Source organism: Acomys minous (assembly GCF_964271855.1).
Source record: "Acomys minous genome assembly, chromosome: 7".
Classification (NCBI taxonomy): Eukaryota; Metazoa; Chordata; class Mammalia; order Rodentia; family Muridae; genus Acomys; species Acomys minous.
This window is the reverse complement of record NC_140488.1, coordinates 103,552,758-103,577,008: the sequence shown is the minus strand read 5'-3', so window position 1 is coordinate 103,577,008 and position 24,251 is coordinate 103,552,758. Positions and strand designations below refer to the sequence as shown.

At 40.0% G+C, this 24,251-nt stretch overlaps 1 protein-coding gene across 3 annotated transcripts in view; it reads left to right on the top strand.

Annotated features, from left to right (window-relative positions):
- FAM120C (family with sequence similarity 120 member C) overlaps positions 1 to 24,251 on the top strand; it is a 125,024-nt gene that overhangs the window by 56,298 nt on the left and 44,475 nt on the right. For 2 of the 3 annotated variants that reach the window (XM_084789290.1, XM_084789292.1), the window contains exons 5-9: positions 17,724 to 17,823; positions 18,676 to 18,752; positions 19,267 to 19,544; positions 20,172 to 20,445; positions 21,473 to 21,644. In XM_084789290.1, coding sequence (XP_084645416.1) covers positions 17,724 to 17,823; positions 18,676 to 18,752; positions 19,267 to 19,544; positions 20,172 to 20,445; positions 21,473 to 21,644 — 901 coding nt within the window. Of the gene's footprint in view, positions 1 to 17,723; positions 17,824 to 18,675; positions 18,753 to 19,266; positions 19,545 to 20,171; positions 20,446 to 21,472; positions 21,645 to 24,251 lie in introns of those variants that run through there. The other variant, XM_084789291.1, reaches the window with a different exon arrangement.

The window sequence follows — 24,251 nt, the reverse complement described above, 5'->3', positions numbered from 1 at the left end:
TTTTTAAACATTTACTTATTTGTATGTATATGTCGGTGTGTTGTGGTATGCATGTACTGATCAGAGGACAAATCCCAGGACTTGATTCATGTGGATTCAAACTCAGGGCATCAGGTTTGGGAGCAAGTGCCTTGACTCCAGCCATCTCACTGGCCCCTACTTGACTAGATTGAGATTCACCTGGGGAATACGTTTCTAGAGAGTTCTGTAAGGGCATGTGTAGTCAAGTTTCACTAAGCAATGAGCACTTGCCCTGAATAAGAGTGCACCCTTCCTATAGACTGAGCCTTAGAGTGAACGGAAAGGAAGAAAGGAGTACTACTCTTTGTTCCCTGAATACGGATAGGCTGTGACAAGCCCCCTCATGTTCCTGCTGCCACACCATCCTGTCATGATGAACTACGTTCTCATACTCTGAGGCGAAATAAACCCTCCCTTTGTTCTTGTCAAGTTGCTTTTGTTGGGTATGTGTTAAAGTATTGAGAAAAGTAATATAGCTAGTGTTCCTTCTTCTACTTTTAAGAAGACTGTGTAGGGGCTGGAGAGATGGCTCAGAGGTTACAAGCACTGTCTGTTCTTCAGAGGTCCTGAGTTCAATTCCCAGCACCAACCTGGTGGCTTATAACCATCTATTATGGGATCTGGTGCCCTCTTCTGGCCTGCAGGTGTACATGCAGATAAAGCTCTCATTTACATTAAATAAATAAATAAATAAATAAACAAACAAACAAATCTTTTTTAAAGACTGTGTAGAGGAGGACCAGTGAGGTATCTCAGCAAATAAAGGTAGTTGTGGCCAATCTCCTAACTTGAGTTTGTTCCCCAACTCCCATATTGTAGAAAAGAGCCCATTCCTGAAGGCTGTTTTGCCCTCCACATGTGTGAGGTGGCATGGGCACATGCACACAATTAATATAGCTTTAAAAATATTGTGAGGAGTTAGTGGAAAGTTAGTTTTTTAGTTGTTTTGTAGAAATTTTCAGTAATATGTTTGGTGCTGATTTCTTTGAATTTATTATGTTTAGATTTTGCTTAGCTTCTTGAATATCTTAACTTTGTCTTTTACTAAATTTGGAAAGGTTTTTTTATTGTTTCTTCAAGTGGATTTTCTGTTTCATACTCTGTTCTTTATTTCCTTGACTTTAAAGGCACCAAGCGTGTGTGGGTGTGTGTGTGTGCGCGCGCGTGCACCCATGCCTGAGATTACAAAGTATGTACCACCATGTCCTGTAGGTGCTAGGTATCAAACTCAGGACCATATGCATACCCATCAAGAATTTTACCAACTGCTTTTTCTCCATAGCCTACATCCTACCTCACTAACCCGCTCAAAAACAAACAACAACAACAACAAAAACAAACAGTAAGAAAAACAACAAACCACCATTTTAGATCCTTCGGTTCTATTCAATACATTCCTATGGCTGTTTCTTTTCTTTCTTTTTATATTATGATTTCCCTTACTCGGGGCTGATCAGTTGTAACTAGCCTTCTCTGCTCTCAGCATCCTTCAGCTGCCTGTAGTTCTTTGTCTAAGGTTGTGACTTCTGAGTTTGCCCCGTCCATGTTAGCTTAGCAGGTCTGTGGAATAGTCCTTGCTCCGGTCATGTCTGTTTAGGTAACAATGTTGGTGAGACTTTATGGGTGTAACCTCCATGTCGTTTCTAGAAGATACAATCAGACAGCAAACTCCCTGGTCCTCTTCTTAGGGCCTCCCACCGCCTTCTTCCATATGTTCCTCATGCCTTAGGTCAAGGAGTTGCATTGTAGATGTATCCGTGGGGACTGGGCTCCATAATTCTTGTAGTTTTTTGAGGCAGGGTCTCTCTGTGTAGCCTTGGCTGTCCTAGACTCGCTTTGTAGTCCAGGCTGGCCTCGAACTCACAGAGATCCGCCTGCCTCTGCCTCCCAAGTGCTGGGATTAAAGGTGTGTGCTACCACACATGGCGCCCCCAACTCTGCCTTTTAAATTGGTTATGGAAGTTATGTGAAGCCAGTTTACTGACCAGTGTAATTCCTACCTATATTCTAAATAGGTATCTATATATGGCTTCACTAGAACTAAGTAGTCAGTTAAGTTTTCAGTACCAGGCGTGGTTTCCCTCTTGTTGGGCAGTCTTCAAGTCCAATTAGAGAGCTTTTGGTTACTGTCAAAGTTACTGTGCCAGTTGGTCACTGTTGTGGTTCATCATTGTCATAGCTGGGAAGGAATGCTGGTGTTTCCTCCTTTGATAACTTACATGATGTCTTCTCGTACCATGAAAGCTAGTCCTCAGGAAGGAGGTTTTCATATCAGTTGTGACTCAGGGCCCTCTGGGCTCTGTGTCAAAAGTACATGGTGTCCTTAGAAATAGAGACTCACCTTTCACCTCTGGTGGGCAATCAAGAGCAAAAGCAAAAGCTTCTAATGTTTTCGGAGTCTCTTGGAAAACCCTGACTAACAACTCAGAAGGGTTTCTCATGTCTGATATTGAGAGTTTTGTTAGATAGTCTATGACAAAGATTCTTTCCCCCTTCTGTGGGCTTCCCCCTCCTTTGATTGATTGGTTTGGTTTTTTTAGGCTATGCAGAAGCTTTTCAGTTTTATGAATTCCTATGTATCAATTGTTGGCATTAACTCTTAGGCAAATGGAGTCCTATTCCAGAAGTCCTTTCCAAAACCTGCATTATGTAGGGTACTTACTGCCTAAGTTTCCTTCTAGCAGTTTCAATGTTTCAGGTTTCACATTTAGGTGTTTGATTCAGTTGGAGATGGTTTGTTGCAAGGTGAGAGAGAGTGTCACATTTCATTATTCTGCATGTGGACATCCAGTTTCCTAGCACCATTTGTTGAAGATACTTTTTCTCTAATGTAAATTGTTGATGTGCTTATGTGTACTCACGTTTGGGTCTTAGATTTTGTTACAATGATGTATGTATCTGTTTTTGTGCCAATACCATATTGGTTTTTTTTTAATTACTGTGGCTCTATAATATATCTTGAGATATGAAATAGTTAAGTCCACTAGTATTGTACTTGTAGCTCAGGATTGTTTTGGCTATTTGGGATTTTTTGTGGTTCCATATAAACTTAACATAATTTTCTTTTGTTTTTCTATTCTGTAAAGAACCAGATGGGGATTTTGGTTAGAATTGCACTGACTCTAAGCATGGCGTTTGCTATAAGGGTCATTTTTATAATAGTCTATCATCAGCCCACGAGCATGGGATTTCTAGTAGTGTCTTTCTCTTTCTTCAGATGTTTAGTTTCTTTTGTAGGGTTCCTTCACCTCCTTGTTTAGGTTCCTTCCTAGGTATCTTTGAGGCTATTGTGAGTGGGAGTGTGTCCATGGTTTCTTTTTCTGTAGGTTTGCTGTTGTTGTTGTTGGTGGCGGTGATGTATACAAAGACTTTCGATTTTTGCAAGTTAATTCTATATTCCACCATGTTGCTGAAAGTGTTTATTTTTTTCTAGAAGCTTTCTGGTAGAATTTTTGGGATCTCTTCTGTGTAATATTATGTCTTTAACAGATACGGATAGTTTGATTTTTCCAATTTGTATCCTTTAATTTCCTTCTCTTGCCTTATTACTCTTCCTATTGCTTTGAGCAGTATATTAAAAAAGAATGTAGATAGCCCTGTCACCTTCTTGATTTCAGTAGGATTATTTCAAGGTTTTCACTATTTAGGATGATGTTTGCTGTGGATTTCTCCTATGTAGGTTTTATTGTGTTGAGGCATATTTCCTCTAATCCTACTCTCTCTAGGACATTTATCATGAAGGCATTTTTTAAGTGCTTTTTCTGTATCTATTGAGATGGTCATGTAATCTTTGTCTTTAAGTCAATTTATGTGATTTATCACATTTGCTGACTTGCATATGTTGATCTGTCCCTGCATCTCAGGGATCAAGCCAACTTGATCATAGTGTATAATCTTTTCTGTGTGTCTGCATTTTATTTGTAAGCATTTAAAAAAAATAACTTATTTTATTTTCATTGGTGTTTGGCCTGTGTGTATGTCTGTGAGAGGGTGTCGGATCCTCTGGAACTGGAGTTAGAAACAGTTGTGAGCTGCCATGTGGGTGCCAAGAATTGAACACAGGTCCTCTGGAAGAGCATCCATTCTTAACCACTGAGCCATCTCTCCAGCCCCTGTTTGCAAGTATTTTATTGAGCATCCTTGAATCTTTGTTCATCAGAGATAATGATTGGCCTGTACTTTTGTTTTCTTCTTTGTACCTGGTTTTGGTATTAGAGTGATACTGGCTTCATAGAAGGATGCTTGCTTCTTCCCTCCCTCCTTCCTTCCCTCCCTCCTTCCTTCCCTCCCTCCTTCCTTCCCTACCTCCATCATTCCCTCCTTCTCTTCCTTCGTTTCTTTTAATAGTTTAAGGATCGTCTGCAGGTCTTCTGTGAAAGTCTGGTGGATTTCTGCTCCGAATCCCTCTGGACCTGGACTTAGTTACAAGCCCTTTTATTACTGTTTCAATTTTCTCCTTTGTTATAGGTCTCTTTAGTAGTTTGGCTGAATCTAGAAATTTGTCCATTTTAGGTTTTCCAGCTAAACAAAGTACAGGTTTTGAAAACATTCCCGTATAATATTGCAGTATTTCCTTGTTTGTTACTGATTCTGTCCATTTGGGTCCTCTCTCTCTCTTGCTTAGTTGGGCCAAGTCTGTCAATCTTGTTTATCTTCTCAAAGGACCAGATCTTAGATTTATTGACTTTTTAATATTGTTTTCTTTGCTTCTCTTCTCCTTTTATTGAAAATAGTTTTTTTCCTCAAATACTGTATCCTGATTCTGGCTTCCCTTCTCTCTACTTCTCCAGTTCTTCCCCATCTCCCCTTCCCTCTGATCTACTCCATTTCTATTTCTCATTAGAAAACAAACAGGCAGCTGAGCATGGTGGCACACGCCTTTAATCCCTGTACTTGGGAGGCCGAAGCAGGCGGATCTCTGTGAGTTCGAGGCCAGCCTGGTCTACAAAGTGAGTCAAGGACACCCAAGGCTACACAGAGAGACCTTGCCTCAGAAAAACAGAAAGCAAAACAAAACAAACAGGCTTCTAAGGGATAATAATGAAATATAAGATAAGATCAAATGGAAACTAACACATCAGAATCAGACAAAACAATCAATAAGGGGGAAAAAAGCCCAGGAGAAGGCACAAGAAACAGAGACCCAGGCCAGGCTTGGTGGCACATGCCTTCAATCCCAGCACTTGGGAGGCAGAGGCAGGCAGATTGCTGTGAGTTCGAGGCCAGCCTGGTCTACAAAGTGAGTTCAGGACAGCCAAGGCTACACAGAGAAACTCTGTCTCGGAAAACCAAAAGAAAAAAAAAAAAGAAAAAGAAACAGACTCACTCATTTGCACACTCAAGAATTCCATAAAAACACTAAACTGGGACCCAGAATATATTCACAGAGGACCTGGTGTATACGCGTGCAGGCCCTGTGCATGCTGCGTCTGTCTCTGAGTTCATATGAGCTTTCCTCAGTTGATGTAGAGGACCTTGTTTTCTTGGTGTCTCCATCCTCTCTGTTTCTTACACTCTTTCTGCCTCCTATTCCTTAGGGTTCTACTCTGAATTTTGTTGTTGTTGTTGTTGTTGTTGTTGTTGTTGTTGTTATTATTATTATTATTATTATTATTATTATTATTATTATTATTATTATTATTGCAAGAACTCTGCCTGCATGTGTGCCAGCATGCCAGAAGAGGGCACCAGATCTCATAATAGATGGTTATGAGCAACCATGAGGTTGCTGGGACCTTTGGAAGAACAGCATTCTTAAACCTCTGGGCCATCTCTCCAGCCCCTCTGGTTATTCTATACTTCTTAGCATGGACTGGATTTTGATTTACTATGTTCTTGTTCATCAGAAGTTTTGAGTTGCATCATCAAGTCATTTATTTGTGCTCATTTTAATTAGTTGCTGTTGCTTAGAGAACAGGGTCTATCTGGGTAGCCCTGGCTGTCCTGAAACCAGCTACTTAGGCCAGGCTGTCCTCCTGAAATCTGAGCTTTAAGATGTGTGCCACCTTGCCCACCCAGTTCTTTCTGATGTAAAGCATGTGCTTAGAGCTTCAAATTTCCATCATAGAACTGTCCCAGATGTTTTGTTGTGTTTTCCTTTTGTTGTGGTAATTTTTAAAAAATTTTCTTCTTTGGCTCTTCATTATTCTATAATGAGTTGTTTAACCTCCATAAGTTTGTATATTTACCAGAAATTTATTTGATGTAGATTAGAAGCTTTAATGCATTATGCTCAGATAGAATTTACCGAGTTACTTCAGGTTTCTTGAATTTATAAAGATTTGTATTGAACAAAGATGTGGTCTATTTTAAAGAATCTTCTGGACGTCTGGTGCTGGTGGGGCACGCCTTTAATCCCAACACTCGAGAGGCAGAGGCAGTCGGATCTCTGTGAATTCGAGGCCAGCCTGGTCTACAAAGTGAGTCCAGGACAGCCAAGGCTACACAGAGAGACCCTGCCTCAAAAACCAAAAAAGAAAGAAAGAGAGAAAGAAAGAATCTTCCATGTGCTGCTTAGGAAAACCTGTGTGAGAAGGATTATAAGCTTTGTCCCAGGTGAAAACAGTCTTGGTGGGCTTTGCCCCTTGGAAACACCATGGATCCATTGTGATAGACTGCATGGAGCCATCCTGGGTCTGAAATTTAAGAAATGGACCGGGGACTCTGGCCAGGCTATTGTGTTTCTAATCGAACAAACGTGTTTGGGTAGACTATTCTGTAGCTATCTGTTAAGTCCATTTAATACATGATGTCAATTCTTACATTTCTCTATTTTTTTTATCTAGATGAACTATCTATTGGAGAAAATGGAATACTGATTTGGTTTTATTGTTATTGTTTTTAAGGCAGGGTTTCTCTGTGTAACCCTGGCTGTCCTAGAACTCTCTCTCTATAGACCAGGCTGGTCTCAAACTCACAGTGATTCCCCTGCCTCGGCCTCCTGGATGCTGGGATTAATGGTGTGTACCACCACCGTCAGGCTGATAGTGGAGTATTGAAATCACCTACTGTGATTCCAGTAGTATATCATTTTATAAAATTGATAACACCTGTTTGGTGCATATATGTTGAAGATAGTACTGTCTTCTTGCTTATAGAACAAAGCATCCTTCTTTCTCTGTTCTGACTAGTTTGAGTTGAAGCTTGTTTTGTCAGATAATAGGAAAGCCATGCCTACTTGCTTTCTGGTCCTGTTTGATTGGAGCGCTGTTGTCCATCCATTCATTTACTCTGTGCCTTTTGATTGAAGAACTCAGGCTGTTAATATTTAAAGTCATTAATAATGGTGTGTATTGATTGCAATTATTGTGTTTTTTGGTTTTGGTGGTTTTTGTAATTTAATTCATAGAGTCTGTGGTCTACTGGTTTTTTGTCAACTGTGTGCACTTGCAGTTCAGTAGTGAATTCAACTGTTGAGAAACAATTTTGTGGGTTTTTTGTGGGGAGAAGTTCCCTTTTTAGTCCTCCTGCCATAAAGTAAGGGCATTCATTATCCCAACTTTTTGTGACCAGACCCATGACTAGGACAAAATAACAGGATAGTAGAAAAAATTACAGCTAGGCATGGTGGCACATGCCTTTAATCCCAGCACTTGGGAGGCAGAGGCAGGCAGATCTCTGTGAGTTCGAGGCCAGCCTGGTCTACAGAGTGAGTATAGGACAGTCAAGGCCACACAGAGAAGCTGTATCTCAAAAAACAAAACAAAAGAAAAAGAAAAAATTACATAAAATAAAGTGTTGTTCCTTTGTTCAAAGAGGAAAGATTTGTCATTCCATATTAGTTTCTTGCTATTTCCCCACTGTTTCTATTGCCAAAGGTTTGATGCCGGCTAGACTCAAAAGGAACAGGGAAAAAAAGACAAGAAAATGTGATTCCTGTACACGCTCTTGGTTTCTGGAAGTCCATCATCATTCCTCAGGCTATGACTGGACTGGAGTTTCTCTTGGAATTCTCCTTTTCACAGCTAATGAAGTTTTGGGTTATGTTTTACATCGTGTTCTTACCAGGGACTATCACAAGAGCAAGAAATGCTCATCTCAGCACTGCGCCAGTGTACTTCATCCCCTAGACTTCATCCATCTGCCTGCTTCTGTTTACCTTTTACAAGTAGCGGAATGGGAACATTAATCTTCTCATACGTTGATGATGGGAATGTAGCCCGAGATACTTACTTCTTGGTTAGTAGTGTCAGTCCATGTTCACTTTTCCCTCTCAGTGGTGAGACCCTACCTTGTTTGGCTTGAGCCCATGCATGCTTCCTCAGTCTCTGTAAGTTCATGTATGCATCAGTCTTGTTATGTCTGGAAGATACTGTTTCCATGGAGTCACCTACTACCTCCGGCTCTCACTGTCTTTAATGCTTATCTCTTTGAGCCCTTGGAGGGAGTGTTAAGGAATTAAGGAAGACATCCCATTTAGCACTGAGTGTTCTAGAGTCCCTCACTGTCTGTACACTATCCAGTTGTGGGTCTCTGTGTTAGTTCCCAGCTACTGCAAGAAGCTTCTCTGATGATGACTGAGCAAGGCACCTATCTACGAATGAATGTCATTCGGAGTCATTTTATTGTCATGTTTCTCCAGCAGAATAATAGTAGTAGGTTTCCCTTAGGCCGCGACTTATCCAGTCTCAGGTTCTTGGCCACTTTAGCAGCATCAAAGATCAGTTCTATCTCATGGAGCGGGCCTTAAATCCATCTTTTTTAGCAAGTGGTTAATTCCCATAGTTTTGTGCTACTGTTGTAGCAGTGTCTCCGGTAGGCACAAAGTTTATTGCTGGGTGATGCTGATGATGATCATCTTTCTCCTCTAGCAGCATGCAGAGTAACTCCCAACACCATAAACACTACTCAGGATGTGTGAGGCTTCCCGTTAGGCTCCAGCTTGACTGCTCTGTGTCCTGTTATGTAAGTAAGTATTGTCTTCAGCAACAGTGCCTTACCATCAGGTAGTGGAGAGCAACTGATAGCCTTGGCAGTAGCCTGTGATGTTTGTGAACCCCTGTGGTAAACAACTCAACAGGATGTAACCCATTCTTGCCATTGGAGGGTTTACATGATGGCATAAGATGTCTAATTGGGGCATCAGCTCCTCTACTCTTTGACTCCATTGAGATTCATGTATGTATGTATGTATGTATGTATGTATGTATGTATGTATGTCAGGAAGCTCTGTAGTAGTACATTTCCATATGGTTTTCCAAAAATTCCTGTCGCGTTAGTTGTCTCTCACCATATTCCCTCCTTTACCCTGCTGTCCCATGCCCCTCCCTACTTCATCCCCTTGTTCCAGTTTCCCCTTTGTCTCTCCATAACACTATATTCTTTCTCTTTCTTGTGAGACTCTGTCCTCCCTCATGGTTCCTTAGTATGCACCTAACCTCTGTAGTTATTCAGATTGTAACGCATGTAGTGAAAGCTTAGACGCTAACATCCACATACAAGACAAAATACAATGGGAATATAGCCTGAGGTACATGCTTCTTGGTTAGGGATGGGAGGCCATGTCTGGGTTACCTCACTTAGGGTGATTTTTTTTTTAGTTCTATCTATTTCCGTGAAATTTTCATAATTTCACTTTTCTTCACAGCTGAGTACTATTCTGTTATATAAATGTATACATTTTCTCTATCCATTCATCTGTATATGGACATCTAGGCTGCTTTTAATTTCTGACTATTATGACAAGAGCTGTAATGAACATGGATGAGTAAAATGCAGTTTTAGGTATATGATAGTAACATACAGATTTGGGAATATGCCCCAAGAGTAAGATACAGTTCTGGATATATGCCCAAGAGTGGTATAACTGGATCCTGAGGGAGTTCCGTTCCCAGCTTTCCAAGGAACTGCCTCACTGATTTATATAGGGGCTGTATACGTTTGCACTCCCACTGGTAATGGGTGAGTGCTCCCCTTACTCCAAATCCTCACCAGCATGAGCTGTCACTTGTTTCATTGATCTTAGTCATTCTGATAGACAAGATGAAATCTCAAAGTAGTATTGATTTTTATTTCCATGATAGATAAGGATATAAGCATTTCTTTATTTTTTATCATTTTATCACATTCCATTTTTGATGGTGCCTCAGGTTACTCATTTTCTATAGATATACATTTGAGTTTCTAGTTTGAGAAAATTATGAAAAAAAAAACTGCCCTCAATGTTAACAGTTTATGTATTTTGGTAGATATACCCACCCATATCTCTTGGGTAGGATTGCAATACCATATAGTAAATGTATTTGAATTTGTAAGAGACTGCTAAATTATATTAGAAACTGTATCAATGCACAGTCCTATTACCAGTGTGATAGTTTCAGTTATTTCATATCCTTGCCATTGTTTAATATTAATTGTCTTTAATTTTAGCCTTTCTGGTGGATATGTAATTGTGTCACACTATAGTTTTATATGTTTAAGTGATTTTGGTTTTAATGTTCCTGCCTTTAGAACTAAGAATTTTATTTTTATGGTATTTTTCTACATGTATAATCTACAATCCAGGAAAAAATTAAATGGACACTGTATCTGTTTATTATATAACTTATAGCCAAATTTGAAAAATAACCTAAATCTCAGATATTATATAAGTGATTACTATGTTCACAGTAATAAAATATGGAACCATTCAGACATCAGTAGATTAGTATAATTAACATCAGGATAAAAAGTTGCACATAGAGTACCAAGTATAGCAGTGTACATGGATTAAAGCAGATTGGCTATACTTAGGGGGCATGGAACATACCTAGAATACCAGCAATGTAGAGGCTGATGAAGGAGGGTCATGAGTTTGAGGCCATCTTAGGCTGCATAGTAAATTCCAAGCTAGAATGATGAGCTACAGATTGAGATTCTATGGCAAAAATACAAATCAAGAGAGGGAAAGGGACACAGTTCTTTTTAATGAGTATGCTTTTGGACTTCTGAGCAAGATGGCAGCTTAGAAGCTGCATCAGAGTGAACCAGTCAAGGAGAAAGCCAAAGCAAGAAAAAAAATAGACTTTATCTCAAAGAGAGAACTAGAAGAGAAGTTCAGAAATTCACAAAGGAAGTGAAAGGATAACAGAGACCAAACATATAAAAAAAAAATGAAGAGGAAAAGAAGTGCTGAAAAGGCGAAGAAAAATGGTTTTAACTTGCCAGGAATGGCGATGCATGTCTTTAGTCCCAGCACTGAACCAGGCATGGAGCCGAGCCCAGAAGATCCCATGGAAGATAGAGTGAAGTGGATGCTATGCAAGAGACAGAAGCGCATGCCTTGGCACTGACAGAGCTGTGCTGATGCAGAAAAGGAGCTCATGTAGGGGACAGAGTCCTGCAGGAGCAGAATGGATGAGGCAGGACAGGCAGGGAAGACGCCAGGACTAAGAAGAACTTGCATGGCCCCCGCAACCAGTAGAGCAAGAGATCCCTGGAACCTCTGAAAAAGGAAGGCAAGTGTGGAAACTGCTGTGCATCAGGATTGGGGCAAAGACGCCAAGCTGAGCTCCCTGAGGAGAGAGGGATAGAAACCTGGGGCAAGTGGAAAGCTGTGTGTTTCTCAACTTGATTGCTATTACCTTGGCCACAGCAGGAAGAACTGTGTTCTTCATAGGAAGTTGACCACCTGACAGACCTAAGGTAAACACAGAGGACGGTTCTCTCTAAGCCAGAAAGAAGCTTGGACTAAGAACTTAATACCTTCTGTGTCATTTTATCACTTCTGAGTTTATACACTTTGTTTTTTAAAACCTTTTATTTCTATTTTCCGTATATACATGTATGTATTTTCATTTATTTGTTTATTTATTTAATCACTTTACATCCTGATCCCAGCCTCCTCTCTCCTCTCCTTCCAGTCCCACCCTCATACTTCACCCTCCAATTCCCCACTCTTCTTCCTCCAGTATTTAAAAAATAATTTAAGATTTATTTATTTATTATGCATGCAGTGTTTTGCCTACATGTATGCCTGCATGCCAGAAGTGGGCATCAGATCCCATGTGGTTGCTGGGAATTGAACTCAGGACCTTTGGAAGAACAGACCTCTGAGCCATCTCTCCAGTCCCCTCCTTCTGTGTTTTTCTAAATTCTCTCTTTTTTTCTATCGTTTAGACTTAACATGTACACTTTAGTAAGTTGTATACTGTAAGTAGCATGTATATTTTTCCTACTGTTTTTTAATACCTCCATATACTTTCCTGCTTATTGCTACTCTGTCTTCTCTTACACTCTACCTCATTAATTCCATACTCACTATTTAAATATGTTAGCTGTTCTACAACTGGCACCCTAGTATTCTTAACTCCAAGCCTTACTGGGAAAGTGCATCAGGAGCACAGTATGTTTCCTTTCAGCTAACTGAGTCTTTTGTCAAACTACCCTGATTGTTTACCGCAATGGATTTTCATGAGCCCATGTGGGTTGTCCAACCCACCAGGAAGACTGATATAAAATAAAATAAACAAGGATCGCGAAGATGGCATCAAGTAAAACACTTGCTGCACAAGCGTGAGAATCATAATTTGAATCCCTAGCATCCACATAAAAGAGCTGAGAATAGCTGCCTGTGCTTGTAACCCTGGCATTGGGTGGGAGGGAGGAGCAGAACTCATTGGCTACCTAGCCTACGTAAAACTACCAGCTTCTGACTCCCCAGAAGATACCGTCTCAAGGCAGTAAGGCAGAGGGATAAAGATATCAGATATGCTCCTACAGATTTCACGTTTATGTACAAGAGTGCGCACACCTGCATACACACATGTATATAACTACCCACAGAGACAAATAAAAACACTGTGGAAAGAAAAGACCACAAACTGGAAAATATGCACACTCCCAACAGATATGTAAAATTCATTTTAAAAACCAAGAAATATGAGACAGTACCTCAGCACAACACCTTCACAAGCTCCTCAGAAACATGGGGGAAAAGTTGAGCTAAAAAAAAAAGTTGAGCTAGTTGAAATGCCAGAAAATGTTTTCACAGTCTTATATTTTGAAAGGATCAAAAACCAATAGAGGACTTGAATAAAAATACAGAATTTAATTCAAGGCACGGACCAAAATAAATGACAAAACCAAGAACCAGCATGGATGAAAGAATCAGTAACTCAGATGAAAACTTTAAATCATGGAGAACAAATTCACCAAGGAAATCAAGATGCTAAAAAAGAACCAAACAGCAATTTTGAAAAGGGAATGAAGCAATCATTTATATTAAAAAACATAGAAGGAAACATCAACAGACAAGAAAGACCAAGAAGAAAAACAAATCTCGGGGATGGAGGACAAGGTCAGGGCCTTGTATAAAGAAAAAAGGTCAACAAATCTGACCAAAACTTCCAGGGAGACTGGATGATATTTAAGAAACCAAAGAAGAATCTATGACAGAGAAGAGGAGGCAAAGATAAAGTCAAGTGGCTCACCCAACATACTCTATTAAATTATAACAATGAATTTCACAAACACGCAGAAAAAAAATACACATCCAAACACAAGTACGTGGAACCCCAAATATATAAAAATAAAAGAGAACCTCTGTATGGCATGATCAAGGTGTAAAATACGCACATCCAAAGAACATACTAAATGCTGTAAGGAAAAAACACAAAGTAGTATATGGAAACAGAAGCATCAGAATATCGTCTCAACTGTCCCCAGCAATCCTAAAAGCCAGGGAAGCTACATACTAAATTACCAACAAAGTGATGTATCACAAGCATTGAAGGTAAACAGTTGTCAGCCAAGATTGCTATACTCAACACAATTTTGGAGAAATACTTTTTCAAGACAGTCACAAGTTAAGGCAGTTCATGACCACTAAGCCAGCAGAAAATTCTTAAAGGAATACTGTGCAAAGTTTAAGAATAAAGAAAGTGAGCCAGGTGGTGGCGCACGCCTTTAATCCCAGCACTCGGGAGGCAGAGGCAGGCCGATCCCTGTGAGTTTGAGGCCAGCCTGGTCTACAGAGTGAGTCCAGGACAGCCGAGGCTACACAGAGAAACCCTGTCTCGAAAAAGAAAGAAAGAAAGCTTTGCACCTGAGAACACAGGAAAGAATGCATTTCATGAAGACAATAGATGAACAGAGGAGAACTAAAGTCTCAGTCTCAGTCATGTCCAACACATTAAGCAAAGAAACATCTGTACTACCAGGGCAGAAGACCAAAACTACCAATCAAGCAGAAGGAAAAAGAAAGACAGAAATAATAGCAAACAAACCCTCTTCTATTGCAATGGTCTTATTTAAAAGACAGAGGTTATCTGATAGGATTGAAAAACAGGATCCAGGCCGGGCAGTGGTGGCACACACCTTTCATTCCAGCACTTAGGAGACAGAGGCAAGCCAGCCTGGTCTACAGAGGGAGTCCAGGACAGCCAAGGCTGTACAGAGAAACCTTGCCTCGAAAAAACAAAACCAAAAAAAAAAAAAAAAAAAAAAGAAGAAGAAGAAGAAAAGAAAAAGAAAAACAGGATTCAGCTATCTGCTGTCTTTAAGAATCTCATATAACAAGGAAAAACTGAAAGTAAGAGGCTAGGTACTAAATTACCAATATAGTAGAATCTGTAAATAAATTGATATAGTAATTTTCACATCTGATAAAGTAGATAACAAAGCAAAAGTAATCAGGAGAGGGAAAAGCAGGCCACTACATGTCAATAAAAGCTACAACAAGGGCTGGAGAGATGGTTCAGAGGTTAAGAGCACTGGCTGCTCTTCCAAAGATCCTGAGTTCAATTCCCAGCAGCCACATGGTGGCTCACAACCATCTATAATGAGATCTGATGCCATCTTCTGGCATGTAGGCATACATGCAGGCAGAACACTGTATACATAATAAATAAATACTTAAAAAAAAAAAAAGAACAAGAAACCAGAAGGCCATTCCTATTGTAAATATCTATATACCAAATCATGGGAACCAAAATTCCATAAAATAAACATTAAAAGACATAAACACATCTGGATAAGTTCTAATGCAATAGCAGTGGGAGATTTCAGATCCCACTCTCATACCTAGATGGGTCTTCCTAATCAAAACCTGCAAGGAAACTTAAAAATCAAATTATAACACAGATGGATTAGATTTAATATCTACAGACTCTCACACCTAACAGATAAAGTGCATTCTTCCCACTAGCACATGGAACTTTCTCTAAAATTGAACACATTATAGGCTGAAAGGCAATATTTAGCAAATAAAAATCTGAAATAATTTCCTGTATCTTATCAGACAATAGTGGGATAAAACTAGAAATCAACAGGAAATCTAACCTCAGAAAATACACAAATACTTGGCTGCTAAACAGTATTCTTTTGTGTCATCAAATAAATGAGAGAACAAAATTTCTTGAGTCAATGAAAACAGTACAACATACAAGAAGAATATTTTATGTTCCATCCACTCAGTCCTAAGAGTAAAATATAAAGCTATACATGTTCATGTTTAAAAAAACAAAAACTAAAACAGAACAACCAAGTGGTGGTGGTGGTGGTGGTGGTGGCGGCGGCGGCGGCCTATGCCTTCAATCCCAGCACTTGGGAGGCAAAAACAGGTGGATCTCTGTGAGTTTGAGGCCAGCCTGGTCTGCAGAGCGAGTTCTAGGACAGCCCAGGCCACAAAGAGAAACCCTGTCTCAAAAAACAGAACAAAACAATACAAAATAATTTACCTGGCAAGATGGCTCAGTGTGTAAAGACACTAGCTGTCAAGCCCAATGAACATAGTTCAATCACTGCAACTTATAGGATGAAGGAAAGAAATGACTCCTCCAAGTTGTCCTATGACCTCCACATGTGTGCATATTCACACTAAATCAACAAATGTAATATTTTTTTTAAAAAATCAGTGATCTTGAATAAAGAACCTAATGATGCACCCTTAAAAAAAACAACAAACCCAAATGCCTTAAATAGCAAGAAATAAGAAGAGTGAAGGTGGAAATTAATTAAATAGACACTAAAAGATCAATACAGAGGCTGAGAGATGGCTCAGTGGTTAAGAACACTTGTTGTTGCTGAATACCTGGGTTCAGTTCCCTGTACCCACATGGCTGCTCACAACCCTGTTACTCCAGTTTCACAGGATCCAACTCCACCTGGCCTCCATTGGCACTGCACAGACATACAAAATAACACCAGTTAACCTTTTAAAAGTGCATAGAGTTATCAGACAAAAAGGTTGTTCTTTAAAAAGATTGACAAGGGCTGGCAAAATGGCTTAGTTGGTAATAGTGTTGCTGTGAAAGCCTGATGACTGGAGAATGATCCTCAGAACTCACAGTGGAAGGAGAATTGTCCTCTCAAAGGTTTTCCTCCATATACATGCTGTGTCATGCTCATGCATATGTGTGTGTAAACAAAAATAAATAAAAATGTCAAGAAAAGTGTAGTCTTTAAAAATATTAAAAGGAGCCCATAGTTAAGAGACTTTGAGTATTTAAAGAGGCTTCTAGTATTTTGGAGAGGGTTTGAATGTTGAAAGAGACCTTGGGTGTTTTAAGAGACTTTTAAAGTTAAGTATGTTTTATATTGTGATAGTATGAGATCTTGGGGATTAACAAGAAAGGTTATGGTTTAACAATGATACGTTTGTGTGTCAAGTGACAAGGGTTTAATTGCCTAAGTTTTATGTCAACTTGACGCAAGCTGGAGTAATTTACTTAAGAAAATGTCCCCACCAGATTGGCCTGTGGACAAGCCAATGGTGCTTTTCTTGGTTGATGATTGATGTGAGAGGTCCCAAATCACTGTGAGCAGTTCCATCCCCTTGGCTGGTGGTCCAGCGTTCTCTAAGAAAGCAGGCTGAACAAGCCATGAGGAGCAAGCTAGTAATCAGTGGTCCTCCATGGCCTCTGCATCAGTTCCTGCCTTCAGGTTCCTGCCTTGAGTTCCTGCCCTAATTTCAGGACAGTGATGGAGTGTGACCTGAGAATTGTAAGACGAGCTAAACCCTCTCCTCCCCAAGTTGTTTTTTAACCATAATGTCTTACTGTAGCAATAGGAAACCCTAACCCAGCTCCCAACCCATGGGTCTGCAGTTAGTCCTATGGGTGCAGAGATGGCAGCCTACAGAGAGAAGGACAGAAGAGGAAAGAGCCAGTCAAAGATGGCTCTTGATGAAAGCAGGTTCGATGAAAGCAGGTTTGAAGGCCACAGATATGGATTTAGGCCTTTGGGTGTGGAGATAGCTATAGTTTGGGGAAGAAAATTGGAGGTTTGGGGAAATGGGTGATGGGAAAGGGAGGAAGGGACTTATCCAGGCAAAGCGTCTCAAAGGGAGTTTGTGGCCATGGTCTAGTATTAGGCTTGTGATGGCAAAGGGAAGAAATGACTGACATATTAGGCAAAGGGGATTTACATGTGAAGATTGTTCAAGGCCACAGATCTGGAACTAGCTTTGTAGGTTTGGAAATGCAGTGGGTTGGGCAAAGGGTGGAGTGTTTTATTTGTTGTTTTTAAGGCAGAGTCTCACTGTGTAGCTCTGGATGGCCTGGAACTCACAATGTAGACCAGGCTGACCTTGAACTCACAGAGAGCTGCCTGCCTTTGCCTCCCAAGTGCTGAGATTAATGATTTCCCCACCTAATCTTATGTTATCTTGGGTTTCTTTTAATATTTTATTTCTGTTATCATTTTGACTTCCAATGTAAACATTATATGAAAAAGACACTCTCATGTTGTTTCTTTTCCTGAAAATCTGATGTTCCAACATCCAGTCTAGGACAGAAGACAAAATAGAACGGTTCAAGAAAGCAGTTGAGTACTATTCAGTCACAACCAAACTCTCTTCACTGCCAGTGGGTCCTTCCTTTCTAGGTAAGGCTTCCAGCTGCTGTTAAATTGAGTTTGTCCCTTAGGGCCAGAGTGGAATCCCTTGTTTCTGCCCGTGTCCTGCCTTTTCACATTTATAGGTGGGGGGATAATGCTATTTCCTTAGCTTGGGCTTTGTCTAATACTAACCCTCATTGTGACCTGGTGTATGTAAAAATAGCCCTGTCTTTGGCAGCAAGCTCAATTTTGAATTCTACTTCTGTTGCTTACTAGCCGAGTGATCTTGTCACTTCACATCTCTATGAAACATGGCTCACAATACCTATTACATAGGATTATTATCAGATTAAATACCTTATGTGGGATCCCTGGCATGCCACTTATGCATTCCACCGGTATTCCACCAGACAGATGCTGTCTCACTGCAGAGCCTTCCTATCCCGTACATTCCTGATGGAAAGGCTAGTTGCTGCCACTGTAAAATTGGCAGGTTTATCAAAGTTAACTGGGAAATCAGTTCAGAGGAATTAATATTAAATATACCATCCAAGGAACAGCTTGTGAAGATACCTGTACACAACCTCAGGCTCCTGGGCTCAGTTTAGATATCCTGAGGATGTCAAAGACCATAATAAAATCCCACAGCAAACAAAAAGCCCAATTTGTGGCAATAGCCCATAGTAGTTAGTTAATTAAAATGTTTTTGTAGTGCTAGGGCTCTAACCCGTGGCTCCGTGCATGTAAGGCAAGTGCCCTACCACTGTTCTACCTCCTCAGATCATAAAGTATAACTTTATAACAGGTTTTTCAATGCAGTGATTGATGGTTTACCAGGATGTAATGCATATGATAAAATGATTAGGATTAGCTGAAGCATAGCACTTTTCTTGGCTTCAGGCTTTCGAAATAATCGGCTTGGAAATCCTCCCCTTCCACGGAATCAAATGGGCCCTATTTCTACTGGAAAGCCAATGGTAAGTGTGTGTTTATTGTTTATTCATTAAGAGGATTAAGATCACTTGCTTATGTTAAACTTGGGCTTATTCCTGATTTTTATCATCTGAATTGAGCATTTAGGATGATTCAGTGTTAGACTGTGCAAACCATATATCTATATTGTTTTGTACCTTCAGGCTAGAAGACTATTGAAAGACAGCATCCAAATTAGTAATCACTAGAACATTATACATACATACATACATACATACATACATACATACATACATGTGTATGTATATGTGTGTGTATTTATTTATATGCTGGATAATATCACAAAATATTTCTAAGAGATCTAGTTTAGTTAATTTTCCTGGCTGGTAAATTCTATTCAGATATCACTGTCAGAATTATTTCTTGATATTTCAGTAGGTACTTCGTACCTCAACAGTTCCTACTATTGGTACCCTCTACTACATCACAGCTTCTGAGGAAACCATCCTGTGTCCTGGTAAAATGTTAAATAGCTTTTCTGTCTGTTTTATCCTTTAGTTTTCTCGCCAGGTGCCCCAGAAAATGAAATATCCACCACCATTTCCAATGGGACCGAACTCGTCTCTCCTCTTCTCCCACGGTGTCGGGGAATCCCATGCTTTCTCTGAGGATCCCATGCTACAGGACAATTCCTTTGCCAATTGGGCTGTTTCTTATGACTCTTCAACACCCCAATTTCCTAATTGCCTGACTTCCAAAACTTCACCTACTTTGGGACCAGCCTCTTCCCACTCCTCTTCCTCTGATGGTGATGAAGCAAATGGAGCTGGTCCTAAGTAAGTATCTATGTAAACAACCATAACAAAAGATTTCAGAAGAAATGTGGAGAAGTGTGTGTACTTGGCAAGTTCCAAATATCCAGGCCATATAGGAAAGGCAATTGCTTAGGAAATCCTAAAGTAGATATGCTATATAACGTGCCTGTTGTTTTTCAGTTTGTGAGGAACATAGATTGAAGATTAAGAATAAAAGAATTTATTGGAACAGTTCCTTAGCAATAAATATAGGTCTCATATACTAGCTTAACTATTTTTAGAGTATTCCTCTAAAGTTTATTTCTGGAAAGCAGCTATTTTGAGATTGTAATTTTAATTATTTTCTTAGACTATGGGTAGCCTCTCAACATGACACCTTAAAGATATAAAGAATCCAGAGTGACTTCTATGACTTGTGTTGTTGTTGTTGTTGTTGTTGTTGTTGTTGTTGTTGTTGTTCTGTGTCAGATGAAGAAGGCCAGGGGGACAGTGATGACAACTGAGAAGAAAAATATCAAATCCAGTCCTAACCCACTGTCTTGACCATCAGGGAGGAGTTTGTGAGAGTTCTTGGGATCAGGACCTGAGTGGAAATATCTTTAATAACTTCCCTTTTCTGTCATATGCTGTTTCTGATTTTTTTTTTAGTCACATCACAGAAACACTTCAACAACAGCCTGGATGGGAAGATCCAAGTGGTGACAGAGGGTCTTGGGTACAGCCTGTTGATGCTGGAGTTTCAGAAACTAGCATAGGTGATGGTGAACCTCACATCCCATCTCTGTTATCTATGTCTACAAGGAACCACATGGATATCACCATTCCACCCTTACCTCCGGTAGCCCCAGAAGTCTTGAGGGTTGCTGAACACAGACACCGAAGGGGTCTCATGTATCCATATATTTACCATGTGCTTACTAAGGTGAGAGAACACACACGTACCTACCTCTCCGTTCTCTGCAGTATTTCATAGTTACTAAGTTACAAAGCCACCAGAGAAAAGTCCGATGATTGTTATTTTTATTCAGGGGAAGCAGTCCTAGAGATTGAACCTAGGGTCTTACATGCGAGACAAGCACTGTAGCATAAAGCTATATTCCCAGCCGTTGATCATTTCTTCTCAAGAGGTATAAGGAAACCATGTATGTCTGTGCCCTTTCTTGCCTTAAGGGCCTCAGAAAAGGAAAGATACTAGGAGTTGGGACTAGGCAGTAAATAAACACTCTGAAGTAATGTGCTAAGCTGATAGCCTGTGGTTCTGAACCTCCATCTAAGAAGTGGTCCTGTGTCCTTGTTCCTTACCTCCTCCTCTACTTATACATACCTGTGCCCTTCCTTTGGTCCTAACACACAAATTACCAACAACATGTCTAAGCAAGGTGTGGGAGCACAAGCTCCTAATACCAGCAATCCAGAGGCAAAGGCAGGTAAAGCTCTGAGTTCCAGGCCAGGTTGGTCTACATACTAAGTCTAGTCTATCCAAGTTATAGAGTGAGACCCTGCCCCAAAAAACAAAAGAAACATAAAATGTCTAAGGTAAGCTGGGTAGTGATGGTACACGCCTTTAATCCCAGCACTCAGGAGGCAGAAGGCAGGTGGATCGCTGTGAGTTCAAGGCCAGCCTGGTCTACAAAGCGAGTTGAGGACAGCCAAGACTACACAGAGAAACCCAGTCTCAAAAAACCAAAAAAAAAAAGTTTAAGGTATATTCTCCCTGATAGTCAACTGTAGTCCATCAGATATAAGACTTTACAAATGGAATATAGCTTTATAAACTGACAATAGTCATTTGGACTTCTTACAGCTTCCTTCTAATGTAAAAATCTCTCTGAATACAAATAGTAAGTTTACTTGACTCCAGAGCTACAGTTCATTTTCCTTTTTCTCAACTCTGACTAAACCTTGAAGAATTCATTTTCTTTTTTTCACCCGGACCATTTTCTTATTAGGGTGAAATTAAAATCCCTGTATGTATTGAGGATGAGTGTAACATGGAGCTGCCTCCAGCTGCTCTCCTGTTCCGGTCAGCTCGCCAATATGTATATGGAGTTCTTTTTAGCCTAGCAGAGACACAACGGAAAATGGAACGTCTGGCCATACGGCGACGGTTACCTATGGAAGGTAAGTATTAGTTCCAACTATTTCTAACTATGACAGTTTCTTTATAATTGGCACAGGCGCGGGCGCGCGCACGCACACACACACACACACACACACACACACACACACACACACACACACACACACAGCCTGTGCGAGGATACCATACTTTGGGCTGTAAATCAGTCTTAAAGAAAATGCATCATTTCTTTGTGAAATAGGACATGCAAGCATAAGCTCCTACTCAGGAGGCAGAGGCAGGTGGGTCACTGTGAGTTCGAGGCCAGCCTGGTCTACAAAGCAAATCCAGGACAGCCAAGGCTACACAGAGAAACCATGTCTCGAAAAAACAAAAACAAAAAAACCCAAACGTAAACCCCAATTCTGAAATCATGAAACATTCAGAAAGTGTATTGCTTTTAAGACTTTATCTCTTAGTATCTCTTCGTCCGTGAGGTTTTTGTTTTAAGCTGTACATAGCTGAAATTACTAGACTGTCTTAAACTATAGGATGGCTTAGTCAAATTAATATATCCAAAAGAATTACGTAGGTTTCTACTTCCATGGAGGTAAATTAGACTAGATATACTTTCCTTATTCTGCTTGCTGGGTACAACTAAAATTCTAGGACATTGTATGTGGGGAAAAAACACCATAAGATACTCCAGAAAGTATAGACTATTTGGTGGCCTTGGGACCCTAGGAATGCTAGAGTAGAGAGTTTTCTGGGTTTTCTTTTAGTCTTTTAAGTCACAGACTGGCTGTAAGACAATTTGACAGGGAATCTAGAAGTACCAACCACTGCCGACCAATTCTCTCCGTCTGTAAAGGACCAACCTGATAACACAGAAGTCTTTATGTAAAAACTGCTTGATTTGAGCCAAGCACCAGAAAAGAAAACATGGTCCACCCTCACCCATACCCTTACCTGCAGTGACCTCTGTTTCCAGGCTATAATGATCCCCAGATACCGCTGGGGATGTATCAGGCAAGATCGGCTGAGGGATGAGAACACAGCCTTCCACCTGTCAGACTGACTGTCTGCCCTCACATACCACTGTTACCATAAAATGCCGGATAAAATACAAGGTTCATATTAGGTCCAGAATCGTATGTTAAAATTCATGTGTTTGGACTTACACTGAAATTCCCTTATCACATAAGAATTAGGAAGGTTTCGAATTCAGATCTCAGACAGACTAGAAAGAACCTGAACACCAAGATGTTAATTAGAGAATTTCAGAGCAACTCTCATAAAAGCATGTTTAGCAAATAATTGGAGACATTCTCAAAACAAATTGCACCTAGACAGCCAGCAAGATGCATCAGTGGATAAAAGTACTTGTACAAATCCCTGGAACTCATGGTGAAAAGAAGGAGCAACTCCTGAAAGTTGCCCTCTGAACATCACACACATGCCATGGCATGCACATATGTAACACACACATAACTACATACAAATTTTAAAATTAAAAAAGAAACAATATTTAAAGGATCAAGTGGAAATTAAGAGCTAAATAAAAAATAACCAAAGAGTAAAATCCTGCCAGTTGTGTGGTATGCCTTTCATCCCAGGACTTTGGTGGCAGAGGCAAAAGAATCAGGAATTCAAGGTCATTCTCTAGGCTACACAGTCAATTTAATGCCATTCTGAGCTACATGAGAACCTCTTTCCATGAACAGCCACGGCTACACAGAGAAACTGTCTAGAAAAAAACAAAACAAACAAAAAACATCAGAAAAGAAGAAAAACGGTAAAAAAGAACAAAATAATTCATGAATATGATAGGCATTCTTAAAGTTTCTAAATTGTGTTTCACTGGAACAAAAATTGTAATACTGCTTCAGTGTATATACAGAAGCTATTTAGAGCCAGGGAGATGCTTAGTAGTTAAAGTCTGGCCATCAGTGACAAGCTAGATTTGATTCCCAGAACCCACATGATGGAAGCAGAGGACCACTTCTTTTTTTATATAATGAAGGTTGTTGTTTAGTATTTATTTACTTATTTATCTGTTTGTTTATTCATCTGTCTATTTATTTATTTAGTATACTGTGGTTTTGCTTATATGTATACCTGCATGCCAGAAGAGGGAACCAGATCTCATTATAAATGGTTGTGAGCCACCATGTGGTTTCTGGGACCTTTGAAAAACCAGGCAGTGGTCTTAACCTCTGAGCCATCTCTTTAGCTTAGAGAACTACTTCTATGTACGGGCTATGCCATGAGTTTACCCACCCCAAACACACACTAAATGAATAAATAAACTTGGGGTTGTGTGTGTGTGTGTGTGTGTGTGTGTGTGTGTGTGTGTGTGTGTGTGTGTGTGTGTGTGATTTTTGAGACCGGTTTTCTCTGTGTAGCCCTGGCTATCCTAGACTCACTTTGTAGACCAGGCTGGCCTTGAACTCACAGCGATCTGCCTGCCTCTGCCTCCCGAATGCTGGGATTAAGTTGTGCACCATCTCACCTGGCTATAATAAACATTTTTAAAGAGAATATATTTCAGACAATTATAAGCAGAAGAGGATAAATAGCTTTTCTTCATTTGAACTGATAAAATATCAATATCTACTAGTATGATTTGTTTATTTCCTTATTTAGTTGTAATGCTAACCCTGGGCCTC